The sequence below is a fragment of the Mauremys reevesii genome, linkage group 2 (genome assembly GCF_016161935.1).
Source record: "Mauremys reevesii isolate NIE-2019 linkage group 2, ASM1616193v1, whole genome shotgun sequence".
Classification (NCBI taxonomy): Eukaryota; Metazoa; Chordata; order Testudines; family Geoemydidae; genus Mauremys; species Mauremys reevesii.
Window position 1 is genome coordinate 108,973,718 of NC_052624.1, and position 15,547 is coordinate 108,989,264.

Genomic DNA, 15,547 nt, shown 5'->3' on the forward strand with positions numbered 1-15,547 from the left:
CCTTACATTCCTGTTCCATGGATGCTGAATGGGGGCAGCTTGATTCTTTTTCAGCATCAGATCTGAGCAGAGAGGAGCCTGCAACTGAAGGAAACTTTTTGGGGGGTGGGGGTGGGGGAGAGATACCTACTGGAAACCAAGTAATGTTGGATAGTAGAGCGGAGCACTCAGTCACACAGCAAGGAAGTCTGTGCTGTGAAGAGAGAAAAATATTGTGCTTGTTTGCAGAATAAGAAAACTGACAAGGCAAGATAAGTAATCAGCTTACTCTGCAGCAAGGGGAAATTTAGGTTAGATAGTAGGAAAAAACTTTCTAACTATAAGGATAGGATTACCTATGGAAGTTACAGAATTCCTGTTGGAGATTTTTAACAACAGGTTGGACAAACATCTTTCAGGGATGGTCTAGGTATACTTGGTCCTGCCTCAGCACAGAAGGATGGACTAGATGACCTCTTGAGGTTCCTTTCAACCCTACAATTCTATAACTTCTGTAAATACAGAGATGTTGAAAAATCCAATTGAAGAAGGAGACGTGGAAGAAGTGACCAATGCAGTGAAGCTGGGGTGGGGGTTAATTCAATGTGGTCACTTGGCTGAAAGAAGCTGAAGATAATGTAATGTTATTCCTGTCAGAGACAGGAGCACTAAAGATTGTCTTTATGCCTCCTAGGGGAGGAAAAGATTCTGGAGTTTGGGAAGGCATAGGGGTGGAGCAAATGAGGCCACTTACATATGGAGTGCTTTGAAAATTGTCTCCATAGCTGCTGGATAAAAGTTTATGGAGAACGGTCTGCCTGACTGGATCTAAAAATAAATCTCTCTTATTTGGATACCATGAGCTATTTGAACTGCACATTAGAACATTTTTATTGTCAAACTTTTCAAAGTTTGGGAAATTGTTTCTGGGCTAAATGATTTCAACAGACCAGGACTGTAGGAAAAATAAACATGCCCTAAAGACTATCACATACCAGTAAGAACAAAGGAAGAAGCTGGCAATTGCAGGAGTGGTTGGTTATGTATTAAAAGGATAATATGTAGAACCAGAAGACAACAGTTTCTAAATTAGGAGCTTGAGAAAGGTTTAAAGGCCAGAGAAGATCCAAAGAATTCCTAGAAAGCAAGAATGACAACCAAATATAAAAAAGGATTACTTTACCACCCTCATACCCTCTTCATGTGTCAATTTGCCTCAGTGCCCAATTTGCCAATTATCCCACAACCATCTCTAGGCTTCTTCTTAGTCATTCCTTCATATTGAATACTTACATTGACATAATGCACCAAAGCCATAACCGTCACAATTCAAATCCCTCCTTGCCATTTGAGCAACACCAATAAAAACATCAATGAAATATTTTTACATTTTATAATATTTTATCTCATCATGATGTGCATTATATTTTGTGGTGTAACTGCATAATATTGCTCCCTGTTCTGTTTAATCATGTCTGTAATTAGATCACAAGCTTTTCAAGGCAGAGGCCATGGTCATTTATGGTAGGGTGCATAAGAACACTCTCGGGAATGGTTGCAAAAAAGGAAATAAAAAACAGTTTCTTTGTTTAAAGTACTGTATAAATAGCAGACCTACGGTGTCTGCAACAGTAGACAACAGCTGCAACATCTTTTGCTTTAGTCTAAATTTAATTTGATTCACAGAACAATTGGCCAAACAATGATATTTATTGTACAAAATATCCTATTATATTAATTTTTTTCGTATTTAAAAAAAAACACCTCACTGAGTACTCAGCATTTTGTGGCTTGTTTTCAAGACTAGGTTAGTCCAGAAAGGTTCAACTTAAATGAAATAAAGCAATTCAGTTCAGAAGTGCAAGGTTAGTGTAATGTACACAGTCATACTGCTTTTGGCTATGTTAACTTTAAAAACCATGCCAATTTAACATTTTTTCTTCAGTTTTTATTAGAAAAAAGCAGCAGATCAACATTACAATTCAAGAATCTAATCTAAGTATGCACTTGACAATTAAGCACATCTGAGTATGAAGTGAAAAAATTTCCAGAAAACCTTCAGCTATGCCAATCTCCTGTTACCCAAATAATAAATCATTTTGCAGGCTTTCTGATGAGTGGAAATCAAACAAAGAACAAAATATTTATTGCTGTGAAAACAAATCTGTAGTACAGTAGTATGAGTTTTGGGCACTAAGCATCATCAGTCAAGTTAACTTAAGTTCAAAATGCACTAAAATCCTTTGTTTGGCCATGAAAGTCTACAAGCTGGCAATCCAAGTACAACTGAAACGGTAGGTCTGGACAAAAGTTAGACAGTATGTTAAACCTCCAGTTTTCAGACAGTAATAAAGATACATTACAATTCCAACAGCTCACAAACCAAATTAAAAACAAAAAGTGAGCTGACATTCAAAGAGCCAAATTTTTGTTCTTAAGCTCATTTTGTTTGTGCTCAAAATAATTTCAGATCAACCATGAAAAAAATCCATGAACTATCACACAACTGAAAACAGAAAGAATTGCTTGACTTGGTTATTTTTCTCACTGAGGTATAAAGTCTACATATAAATCTGATACTTTACTATAACAAATTGTACTTTTTGTAGTTCTGATTTCTTTTCCTTTAAACCCTGTTTTACATGTTTCTTGTTGTAAAAATCTTATTTCATGATACTGAATGTGGTCTCCAGCTCTCTGTTCCATTTATTTTTGTAACTATATTTAATATACTGGTTACCAATGCCAACCAGGAAAAATATTCTTGGAAGTCTCTTCATTACAACAGCACTTTCAGCAGAGGTTACTGATGTGCAAGCAAACTACAACGATATGCAGCTCTCCAGAGAGCGTATTTCAATGATTATGTTTCAATTGTCCAAACGTTCTCTAGAATGATTCTTTGATGAAAGAGAGTCTCTTCAATCTTGTAAACAACAGCGTGCGCAGTTTCACTAGTATGTATATAGTTTCATGTCCTTATACAGGAAGGCTGGTTCACAGCTACTGAAAAGCTAGAAGAGTCAGAGTTCTAATATCTGATGAACCTTGCATCCCGCAGAGCAGAATTTTTTTTTTTTTTTTTTTTTTTGCTACTTAAGGACACAGCCAAAATATTTGCCGAGGTAGCCCAGTCAATCTTTTTCTTTTTTTAAAACCTCTCAGAACATTTCTGGAAGGGTGACGTTGCGAAGTAGCCACTGCTGAGAACGGCTGCCATTGCAGTCTCTAATGCTGGGTACCTGGCTGTCTTCTTCGGTGGCTTTATCCAGGCACTGGTTACTGTTCACATGCAACAGGGTTAATTTCTTTGAAAAAGAAAAATAAACAAATAAGATTTTACAGAAAGAGGCAAGGCAGAAAATATATCACCATCTCATTCTTTTGTTTCTAAAAAGCATTTTGTGCTAAACATAATAGTACAATTCATATAAGGTGTATTTAAAGACTACCACTGAAACGCATTTAATATTCAATAAAATACACTGCATTTAAAGGCAAAAAATTAAGAATCTTGCAACTTACCTCACTAAGAGATACTACTGAGTTAGATGGAATTTTGAGATATTATGTGTATTATGGTACTACCCAGAGGCCTCAACTAAGATCAGCCCCATTGTGTTAGGCAACACAGTGACATATGTAGAGAATCCCTGCAGCGAAAACCCTAATCTAAATGGACAAAGATGAAACAATGGGAGAAAAGAATGTTATTCTCACCATTATATACACATGAAATAGAGTTACCTGAAGCTACATATGAAATGAGTGTTAAGGCTGGGAATGTAACCCAAATCTGCTATGTTCCATTCCAGTGCTTAAACCACACCATCCTCCTTCAGTTTTATTTACTCTTCATCTTTAAGCAGTTGCAAAACACTCTTTCAGAAAGTAATCTACATGTTCTATTAGGATTACGTGTAGCTTAATCTTTTTTTATTTCCACAATGATCACTTAGAATATCTATCAGGAAGTGCATTTCTGATTGCTGTGGGACCAAAAATCTCTTTGCTCTCACACTGTTCCACCACGTTGACGTCCGAGATCCCATGGCTTTAATATAATCAACAGAAACAAAATAAAGAACAATGGCAGAAATTGAAGCTATAGGTACAGTATTGTCAGGATAGATGGAAGTTATGAAGCAGCTTACCTGTAGCTGTAAGGTATTAATCAAAAGGAAAAAGAAGAAGAAACTAGTCGCTATTGGTTTTCTATACGAAATGGGACAATTTTCTGCAACTTAGTAGAGACCTTTATCAGACAATAATGAAGGTTACTTACCTGTAACCAACTTTCTTCAAGATGGACTCTGCATATTCACACTTTTGTGAAGTGCACCGACTGGTACACTGGTACACCAACAGTGTAGTCTTCTACTAGCAGAACCTAATCAAAAGCTCATGCGCCTCTTTGCCCCTGCCCTGAGTCTCTGCGAATGTTCTGAGGGCATGGCTATAAAAGGAGGTGCAGCAGTGGTTATCACCTTGGTTCCTTCCACAGCTAATGCCAAGCCACTAGAAGATAGGACTCCACAAAAGGGGGAAAGAAAGGCAGGGCGTGTGAACAAGCAGAGTCCATATCGAAGAACCTCCATTACAACTAACTTCAGGTGTTCGCTGAATAGTCCCAATCTTGGGATAATTTAGTCAGTAGTACACATATTAAACGAGATGGTGAGTAAGAAGTTTGAAGTAAATGAGGACTGAAGAGCTGATCTACCAAACTATGCCCCTGATGTGGTTGCGATATCTAACAAATAAGGTTTGTAAGCATGTACAGAACTTCACATGGCCGCTCTTCAAATTTCTATTACCAGAACATGTTTCAAACATGCTGCTGAGGCCACTATCGCTCTAGCAGAGTGTGCTCTCAGGTGAGCTGGGGGAGATTGTGATGCTGTTTTATAACTTTCTATTACTGTATTCACTGCCTAACCCATCTAGATAATGTTTGTGTGGAAATAGGATTCCTTTTATAGTTACCAGTATATGAGAAAATTCGCACGAAGAGCTAAAATCCTTAGTCCAATCCAGATAAAACAATAAAATACTTTATGCATCCAAACAATGTAGCTCCGATTTACCCTTATTTGAATGAGGTCTGGGGGAAAAACACACTGGTACAGTAAGGGACTAACTGACAAACTCCTAAATGATTTTTGGTATGAAACTTGGATGTGAACAAAATTGCCTTGCTCTTATAAAAACTTGTAAATGGAGGGTCAGTTAGTAAGGCATGAAATTCACTAATCCTCCTGGCTAACAGTATTGCTATAATAAAAGCAGCTTAAATTGATAGATGAAATAGGGAACAAGATAAGGGCTTGAAGGTTGGAGACATAAGCCATGATAGTACTGCAATAGGATATCTTACCGGGGGATAAAAGTTCGGTAACCCTTTAGAAACCTATGTGAGAATACTGATTTATCATCTACTTGTATACGAAAAAGTGCTATTGCAGCTAAAATGTACCCTTAGCAGCAATGCAACAGATAAACCCTTATGCTTTAAAGGTAACAAGTACTCTCATATAGATTAAATAGAGGCTGACACAGGATCCATACCTCGATCAGATACCTACAGCTTGATCTTTGCATTAAAATGTTAGCCACTACTGAGACTGTACACTAAAGAAAGAAAATTCCTCATACAAAATCCGGTAAAGCTTAACTGCATTTTCTGCTATTGGCTGACAAGATGATGGGGCATTCCATATTGATTTAACTGGTTGCCATAAACCCTCCAAAAAGGGCAGAGAAGCCTGGTATGCAGAAGTATTTCCAAGTATATCAAAAATGGGGTGTGAAGTTTCCTCCAACAAAACTGAAAGTAATTTTAATGTAAAAACCATTCTTCTGACTAATTGGAATTGAATGGCATCCTCCAGTGGTGAAGAAACTGAGGCTACTCTGTTTTTGTCTGGAGAAGATTTGCCCACAGGATCCTGATCATGATGCAAAATATTCGTCTGTGGAGGAATTTCAAATTTCTCTTCCTCATCATATAAAACATCTTGCATTAAGAGTAGGGGCTTTGTCTCCTGTTACTGGGTCTGTTAGCGTAGGAGATGAACATCTCGAATCCAAATGTCTAGGAGACTGGTTGGTTGTGATCTATATAACTTGAATCTATGTCATGAACCCATAAAAATGTCCCTAGTTCAATGCTGGAAAGGAGGCATAACCTTACAGAGAGGTTGGTATGGAAGGCCCAGAGCTAACCAATACAGCCAAGGAAACCAGGAAGACATTCTTTTCTTGCCAATTTGGCCATTTTGGTATGATGTCCCTCAGTCAGAGATTTACCTGTAATCCAAGGAGGCACTTTCTAGTGCTGTCAATTTGGTCATTCTGCTATGATGTAAGAGTTATCCATGCCTGTAATAATCCATGTCCAATGGAGTTCTCCGAGATTGTGGTTCTGGACCCAGAACTGGATCCAGCTCTTCCTCTGAATGAGGATCTGAGCCCAGATCCAACAACAAAACAATTGGGGATACAACCGAGATCAATATTTGTAACATTCACATAAGAGAGATCACTCTCCCAGGACAGCCAGAAGGTGTCCACAGTGAGGTAGAGGCAACATTATCAAGGGATCGCTGATCTAAGTCTAAAGATATTTTCGGCAGGAACTTGGGATGCAGTAGTAGCATGACCTTATCCTTAAAATAAAAATAAATAAATAAAAATTAAAAAAAAGACTGAAGGGAGGGTATACCATTAGAGCCCCTCTCTCCCCCCAACTCTTCGAGCAGAAGCAATGGCTACTAGAAATGCAGTTTTCATGGACAGGTGTAGAAAGTAGTAGGTGGCCATGGGTTTAAAGGAAGGTCTCTTAAGACATGAGTACAAAGTTGGCCTCTTGCTGGTGTAGGGCATCTGATTTGTGGGAAGAGGTTATCAAGTCCCGCGAGGAACCTTCTTCTTGTAGTATGAGCGAAAAACAGAAAAACCCTTTATCATATTATGGAAGACCGTGACAGCTTTGAGGCACCTTTATGAAGCTTAGAGATAAGCCTGACCTTTTTAGCTCTAGGATGTAATCTAGTACCAATGAATGCAGAGAGGAGGCAGGAGAAATGTGTTTCAAGTCACAAGTGTTTACATCTCTTACACTTTTGGATATATGTGTCACGAGTAGCTTGTTTCCAGCTATGCAGCAGCACTGTCTTTATGTCCTCAGAACAGGTTGTTTCTAACCATGCAAACCATCTATCAGCCATGCTGTGAGCTGGGAATCCAGAGATTGAGATGAACTTGACCTGAGAGAGGAAAGGGGGAACAGGCTTAACAGTGACTGACTGACATACAGCCAGCTGAGTGAAATAAGGAAACCACGTTCATCTAGGCCACACGAGAACTACAAGAATAACCTTGGCTTTTTCTTTCTTTATCTTGCACAGCACTCGGATATTACAGGAATTGGTTAAAATGTGTACAAGAGTCCTTGGTTCCAATGGAGGAGAAAGACATCTCCCAGGGAGTGCTGACTCCCAGACTGCCTCTCTGGAGCACAACTGGGAAAAAAACTTCTTGTTCTTGGCTGTGTTAACAGGTCTATATGTAGGATGCCCCAACGCTGAAATATGTAGTGGAGTACAGTGGGATTTATCTCCTATTTGTGATCTTGGGAGAAGCGTCCGCTGAAGGCATCTGCTGTGGTGTTTTGTATGTCCAGAAGGTAAGCTGCTGAGATATTGATCGTGTGTCATATACAACCATTCCAAAGTCTCTTTGCTTTGGCGCAGAGGGAAGGTCATCTCGCCCCCCTTGGCATTTTATGTAAAACATACATGACATGTTGTCCATCATGGTCTTTATGTTTGCCCCTAATCAGTGGGAGGAAGTAAATATAGGCATTTCTGACTGCTCTGAGTTCCAGCAAGTTGATGTGTAGTGTGGACTCAAGAGGAGGAGACAACCTGCCTTGAACAGGGTGGGTGCCCAGGTGGGCTCCCCACCCCAACAGGGATCCATCTGTTATTACTGATTTTGGGGGTGGTTGAGTGAAGGGGACCCTTGTGCAAATGTCATGAGGGTTTTTCCACCAGTCGAGGCACTTTTTGACTACTGAGGGCATTGAAAGTACTTTGTTTAAGATGTGCTTGCTTGGTGAGTAAACAGTTCTGAGCGACCCTTGAAGGCAACACCTATGAAATCTTGTGTGATTTATTACTAAGGTACTCACCACCATGTGTCCCAGTAGTTGGAGACAATTTCTGGACAATGTTTGAGGGCTGACATGGACTGCAGAGACTAAATTGACTAGGGTAATGAACCTGTACGAAGGAAGGAATGCTTTGGCTGTTGCTAAATCAAGATAGGTGCCAATGAACTCCAAATGTACCAGATTTAAGGTGGACTTTCAGACATTTAATTGTAGTCCGAGTCAGAGGAATAGGTCCATCGTCTCGAGTGGCAATCAAGCCTTTTTGAAGGACTGTCCTTTGAGCAGGCAATTATCTAATTATGCGAAAATCAGGATTCCTTGTTTGCAAAAGATGTGCCACTACCACAGAAAGGATTTTGGAGAACACTCTGGGAACAGATGAGAGACCAAATGGAAGCACCGGGTATTGGAAGTGCTCTTGACTCAAGAATCATAGCAACTTTCAATGGGAGAGGTGGTTTACTATATGGAAGTAAGTGTCCTGAAGGTCGAGGGCTGAGAACCAGTCCTGTTGGTCCAGTAATGGAATTATTGCTGCAAGAGTTACTATTTTGAACCACTGAACCTTTACAAATCTGTTGAAGGATCTTCGATCTACAATGGGTCTCCAACCATCGTTCTTTTTTGGTACCAGGAAGTACCTGGAGTAAAACCCCACTTGTCCGTAATGATGTTACCAGTTCTGATGGAAATTGTCAAGGTACTCACTGAAGCGGGGAAAATGTGTGGATTGTTACAGCAGATAAGAATGTGGGTGGTAACTCAGACCCTTAACCAACCCATTAAAATAGTAGTTTGGAGGTTAACGGTTGTGAAGTTGATGCCTGCTATGTAGCTGATCTCTCTTTCTCAAATCGTTGTCTCTTGCACCGGGTTTCGTAATGCCTCTGGGAGGCAGGAAACGGCGTAGGCAGAGATCTCTGTGCCATCTGGGACTTACTGAACCTTCTTTTTTGTGCAGGGGTGTACTTTCCCAGAGAGCACAAGGTGGCTCTAGAATCTTTTAAGGTATGCAGGGATTCATCAGTTTTCTTAGCAAACATCTTTGATCCCTCAAATGGAAGGTCCTTGACTACAGTTTGAAAACCCAAGAGCTGAAGTCAGGAAGCCCTCCTCATGACCACTGCTGTGGAGATGGAATGAGCAGCTGTGTTAGTGGCATCCAAAGGGGCCTTCAGAGATGTCCTTGCAAGTAGTTGGCCCTCTGCAATGATTGCCTGGAATTGCTACCTCTGGCATGTTGGAAGATGCTCAATGAAGGACTTCAGTTTTGAGTAATTAGTATGCTATACTTTACCATGAAGGCTTGGGTAATTGGTGATCCTAAATTGTAAGGTAGCTTAAAATCTTTCTTGTACGGTGTCGACTTAGCCTGGTGCTCTCTGCCACATTCATTCACAGCATCAACCATAAGAGTTTGGGGATGGATGTGAAAATAAAAAGTCTGAGTCCTTGGAGGGAAAGTAGTACAAGCGGGTGGTATTGTGGCTGGGGGATGCCATATTATCTTTGCTGGGTCCAACAAGGCCTTGTTAATGGGTAACATGATGTGGACAGATGAAGAGGTATGCACGATAACAAGTAACTTATGCTGTGACTCCTTAACCTCCTCCAATGGAATTTGCAAGGAGTCTGCTATCATTTTAATAAGGGCCTGAAATTGTTTTTCATCATCAGACAAGGACGGTGGAGGAAGCATGACAGTTTCATCAGGGAGGATGGAGAGATGTTGGTTGTAGGAGTAATCTTTGCCCAATCTCGCTTTCTGTTCCTCAAAGGTTTGATCTTGTGTATCAGGAACCCCAGAAAGAGAAGGTGGTGGGGACTGCCTTCTCCTTTCCTAGCAAGAAGCACTAGAGACCTTTGAGAACTGCTGGTGGACTATCCACAGTTACATTGGATTAAAAATAAAAGTATATTAAGGAATATAAACTCTAATACTACCATGAATATATGGGGGAGGGGGAGTTAGAGAGGCACTTCCTCTATGAATAGCTTATTCTGTAATCATCCGCTACAGGGTTTCTTGCATGTTCCTCAGAAGCATCTGGTATTCGTCACTCAGAGGTAGGATACTGAGCTGCACAGATCACTTATCTGGTAATGGAAATTCTCATGTTCATATGTATCACAACGCACCAAAATGTATTCTGTATTTGCCATGTACTTTAAAGAAAAACTATTTTACAAATATTTTACAGGGTTTTTTTTTAAAGTGATAAATGCAACATAAGAATTAATAGTATAAAAATACAGACCTCATGAATGAAGAAAATCATTTAACATTTTCATATAATGAAAAGTCATTTTAAATAAAGGTGTTTTGTGGCTTGGCTTAAAGAGTTAGTCAGCTTGAACACAATATCTCAGGCGCAAGCTACTGATGGCTCAGGGCGAAATATGTTTTTGATTAAGCTGCAACAAAAATATGAAAGCAACCATTTAAAATTTTAGAAAGGTGTCTGAAATTCAGCTAATTTTAGAATACACAAACGCTTTATGACAAAAAAAAATCTCTTTCCACATCAGTTTTGGCCTTGTGCCAATGACCAATCAAGTCTTGCATTGCCTGGCAGGGACAGGTTATTAATATCTTAATAATTACAAAAAACATCTTTAAAGTTGTGGCAGTTCTCTCAAAATGTGTAAAAAATGTGATGAGTATGGTGAAGAAAACAACATATCTATGTTATCTTGCCAAGTAAACTAAAGGATGTTTTAATACTGATATGTACAGTATTAAAATGTAAAATATAATTTAAAAATTGATATTACATTAAAATGTATAAGTCACATATGGGGTGGTGACATCCATGTGGTATCATACATCTCCTCTAATTTTCCACGCGATTCCACAATTTATCATAGGCCCTTAATGACCACCCATACTTACTGCCCACTATACCATCTCCTCTAGGACTACTTTCAGTATTCCAAGCAGCTTTTAACACACACCATTTTGAAAAGGGAAAAAAAAACAAAACAAAACCTTGTGAGATTTCTTTCCTATTTCCCCAAAATGATACTTGACCTGAGCCTGGGAGAGGTAATATTCAGTCCTAAGACTGTGATAAGTTTAATGTTCAATTCTTCATGACACAGTAAGGGATGAAACAAGAGCTTTAAGTAATTGAAAAGCTGAAATCTCCATTTTCAAAATATGTATAAGCTTAAGAGATTTTTTGCATAAAATACTAACAAAGTAAAACGATATTCAATGTTATTGTGCATATTATTTTTATATATATATATTTATTTATTTATTTATTTATTTTGATTGAAGACAACGCAAGATTCAAATTTTGAAAAGCTAGCAGTACATGCCCATTGAGGTGGCTGGAATAAAGTACAATGACTAAAGCACAACTTTGGTGGATATGCTTTATATGTTGTGTTACTGTCAAAATCTGTCTTGGATTTAAGAAAGCACTGTTAAGAATCAGCACTTCATAACAATGAAAAATGGTAATTATTGATAGCCTAGAGATAAAGACAGACACCAGTTTTTATACAATTTGAACAAATTCCAACTAAGCAAAATACTGGAGATGTTTTCAACCCCTATTACATGAAGAAACAAATTTAATATGAGTAGGCTGCTATATATAAAAAGGATTTAACTAGAGCTAGTCGGAAATATTCCAATGAAACAGTTTAGTTGGAAAATGCTGATTGTTGCAAAATAAAGTTGGATTTGACAAAACTTTTGCCGAATCACAGGCAGGGTTCCTGCCTGTTTCCCTGCTAATTTGTCTGGTGGACTGTTGGGAAGCCCCACCACGTGGACTACTCTGGTATCAAGGAACTCAGGCTTCCAGGATCCACAACTCTGAGGCAGCCCTGCCATGGAGTCAGGAAATCCTGAACACCTTGAGAGAACTGGCTGTAGCCAGGGCTCTCAGAGTCTAGGCTCCTGGCTCTATAGTACGGAAACTTGGGCTTCCAGGGTCCCTGGTTCTAGGGGAGCCTCACCATGTGGTCTGCCTTGGCACACTCCTGGGGCTCGTGGTTCCTCATGCTGCTCTACTTCAGAACAGGCAGTCCTGAGAGCTAACTGGCATGGGAGTCTGGAAGACTTGGGGTCCCCTGCCCTTAAGCTGTCCACTTGGCAGATCTGTTCTGGAGCCGCAGATCCTGGGAGCCCTGACAGCTGCTGTTTGAAATTTACAATCCTTTCAGTTTCATTTGGTTTGTTCCAATTCAGACAGAAATCTAATTCTGAAATACTGAAACTTCTCATGAACCAGATTACCTGAGTTTTGGCCAGTTCTAGATATAACAAGGTCCTTAGTGCTTGCGTAGACTGGGCCAAGGTGCTTGGGATGAAGAAAGCAACACAATGTCTGGTATATGGGTTGTGTTTTTGGTGGGTTTCCTCTATTTTCTTGAAGTCTGCAGAAGAGTGAGGTAGGCCACATGCAGAGACAGAAGTAGAGCAGCTAGGCTCTTACTGGTAGTTAATCCATCAATCACCTAACAGAATACCATCCAAAAGCACCACCCAGTCACCAGCACTGGATCCAAGTGGGGGGTTAATGAAAATGGGTCTACCTGCACTGGGGAGCCAGAGTCTGAGAAAGATGATTGCCTGCCTATACTGGACAGGAGATATTCTGGGAGTTAGGTGTATGGAGGAGTGAGAGAGAGACACAATCTGTATGGGAAAACAGTCTGCCCCTGTCTTAGGGTGAAGTTTTTGTGTCACTCTGAGGCCTGATCTACAATACAAAAATTAACTGTGGCTGAATGTGTCTGTTGGTAATCATGTTAGTTTTGTGTCAACTGAGTGTTTATTGCAGCTGACTGACACAGTACTAACACACAGTACTTTCCCACATTTACATGTTATGAAACTTAAGTCCATTATTGCACCAGAGAATTGCACTGTTGCAATATGCACTTATGACTGAACTGGTGGAGCTTGCAACAGCAAGCTCCACCACTGGGTACACATGTAATTTTCTTTCAGATGCACACAATTCTCAATGCTCACATAAAATATTCCCTGTAAAAAGCTGCAAATCCTGTGGATTGTTGCACCTACCACAAATGCCCAGCACAGTTCCCTTTAAAAGGCTGAGTTACTTGCATTCATTTACATTTCTGATTTGTGCCACTGCTAGTTTTAATGGTTCAGAGTCATGAGATCCTCACACGTGCAGCAAGAAGCAGGGAGAGTCAGTTACTGCTACCAGCTTACATTGGGGCCTAGAATATATTAAAATAAAAATACTACCTTCAGGTAGTGAGCTGAAGCAGATCAATATTAAAGAAATAAGCTTTAGTTAAAATCAGGTTTGGTTTTAATTTTTCTGGTTTTGTAACACTATTTATGGTTGCACTTTTCCTTAGAGTGATCTGAGCCCTTCTATATAGCCCCATAGGTTTCCTGTTGCCCTCTTTCCCCCTCATGTACTGCAATGGAGCCACCGGGGGTTGGGTCATTCCTCACGGAGAATGAGAGGATGCGGTCAGGAAACAGGCGGTGCTGGTACCTCACAGAAATGTAAATGGCTTTATTAAGAGGTATAGAGTGGGTAGTCTAGCAGGTTATCCATTAAATGCCTCCAGGAAAATACTCAAGCCATTCTACCACTTCAGGGGCCACAGGAAAGGTGAGTTTATCAATGAATCCCTTTACATCCTAGAAAATCTCCTTTCCCCAGCCTAAATGTGCTTCAGGGAGTGCCATTGTCCATGTGAGTGAGCTTCTCTCATGTCTGTGCAAAAAGAGATGGCTGTTTTTTGTCTGCTGAAGCCACATGAACTGTTTCAACTGCTGTCTTCATTGAAATAGTGAAGGTTTCTCAAAGTGAGAGCAAAAACACTTCATGGCCTCACAGATACTATGAAGCACAACTGAGGTGTTTTTCTTCTCTTGGCCTTATTTTGTTATTTCATGTTTTCCTCATAAAATGTTGCCCAGATGCAACCGTGAAGGGCACCTTCCTATGTGCTCCACAGAGGGAGGCAGGAATCAAACTGGAGAAATGGAAGAGGGACATCTAGAGTGTGCAAACCAATCAAGTGATGCACTGATAAAAACAAAAAAAGAGGAGGCACCTAAGGTCTGTACTGTTGTGACTGAATCACCGAATAGGCTTTTAACAGAACAAAATAAACCACAAGGTCCTTTCTGGGACATCTAATGTCCCAGACCAGATGCTTCTTATACAATGCAAGTATAAGGAAAAACAGTACAAAACAACTCAGCTGTTTGGGAAACGAGTCCTTACTACAGGCTCTCTGACTTGTCTTTATGACTTCTTGGCCAGGTAAAAGCTTCCCTTGAAAGATCTGAGAGTTATACATCACCTGCTAATTAACAAAGGTCACGTGCCAGGCAAATCCATCTGACACATTTCACTCCACAGTCTTTATGAAAATATGCTTATAATAAGAATATGACATAACTGAGATATACTTTATGCAAGATGGCTCATGTGAGATCATTGGAAAGGTTATGATTTACTGAATGTGATTATCTAATTTGTATGCCTGTATCATTTCTGTATGATATCACCCTCAAGCAGCCCTTCAGGTACAACAATGGAAAAGCCAGACAGGGTTAATGGTTAATAGCAGAGACAATGGACTGTAAAAGGGCTTGGTCTTCCTGTGGGCACTGGAGACAGCCTAGGAGCAATGGCTGCCATAGCCATGCAGAGACACGGGTCTGCGTCACCTGGTACCGGATACCCCTCTTCCCCTTTTGGAATGCCAGTGGTTTTCCACTATAAGACAAAGGGTTCCTGCCTTACATAAGGGCTATACAAGGCAGGGGAGTGACATCATCATGGTTCTCCTCTGCTTCCCCACCCAAAGAGACACTGAAAAAACACCTGGAAGCAAAAACTGAACCGAAGGGAGAAGAGTTGAAAAGACTCAGTCTCTGAGGAACTACTGTGTGATAACATTACTAACCATCACTTTTTAAGCAGGAAATATAGCTATGCTAGAAAAGAATGAAGAGTTTTAAAGATTAGTTATTGCCAACTCTTCTTGCTCTATTTAACACCTTTGTTTTGTAGCACTGAAAAGATATTTAAGAGTTTCAATTAATTTTTTTAATCCCAAAACCGTAATCTAGTTCTATTGGTTGAATCTTTAGCAATTTATATCAAGGAATGATTCCAGATCTAGGCTTCTGGCTGACTTTATGTCCTACACACTCAATCTCAAGTTTCTAGAAATATATTTGTGATAGACATTGTAATGAAACACAATCCAGAGAATAAGTCATGGGTTCCCCAAGGATGCCAGTCGGGCACCCTAGGTATATCCTCTGCTTTATGGAGGAAATGTGATAGATATTGCTACCTCAGGCAGTATCTTTGGGGGAAACATATAGTATTAAATTTATGTATCACTGTGGGTCAAGGACTGTAAGTA

The 15,547-nt window shown here is 39.9% G+C and overlaps 1 protein-coding gene across 1 annotated transcript in view; it reads right to left on the reverse strand.

Annotated features, from left to right (window-relative positions):
* Positions 1–1,905: 1,905 nt before the first annotated feature.
* Positions 1,906–15,547, reverse strand: part of GALNT1 (polypeptide N-acetylgalactosaminyltransferase 1) — a 169,778-nt gene continuing 156,136 nt past the window's right edge. Inside the window, exon 13 of the mRNA XM_039524380.1 lies at positions 1,906–3,287. Within this exon, the coding sequence (XP_039380314.1) occupies positions 3,141–3,287 (147 nt within the window). The 3' untranslated portion in view covers positions 1,906–3,140. The remainder of the gene's footprint in view (positions 3,288–15,547) is intronic.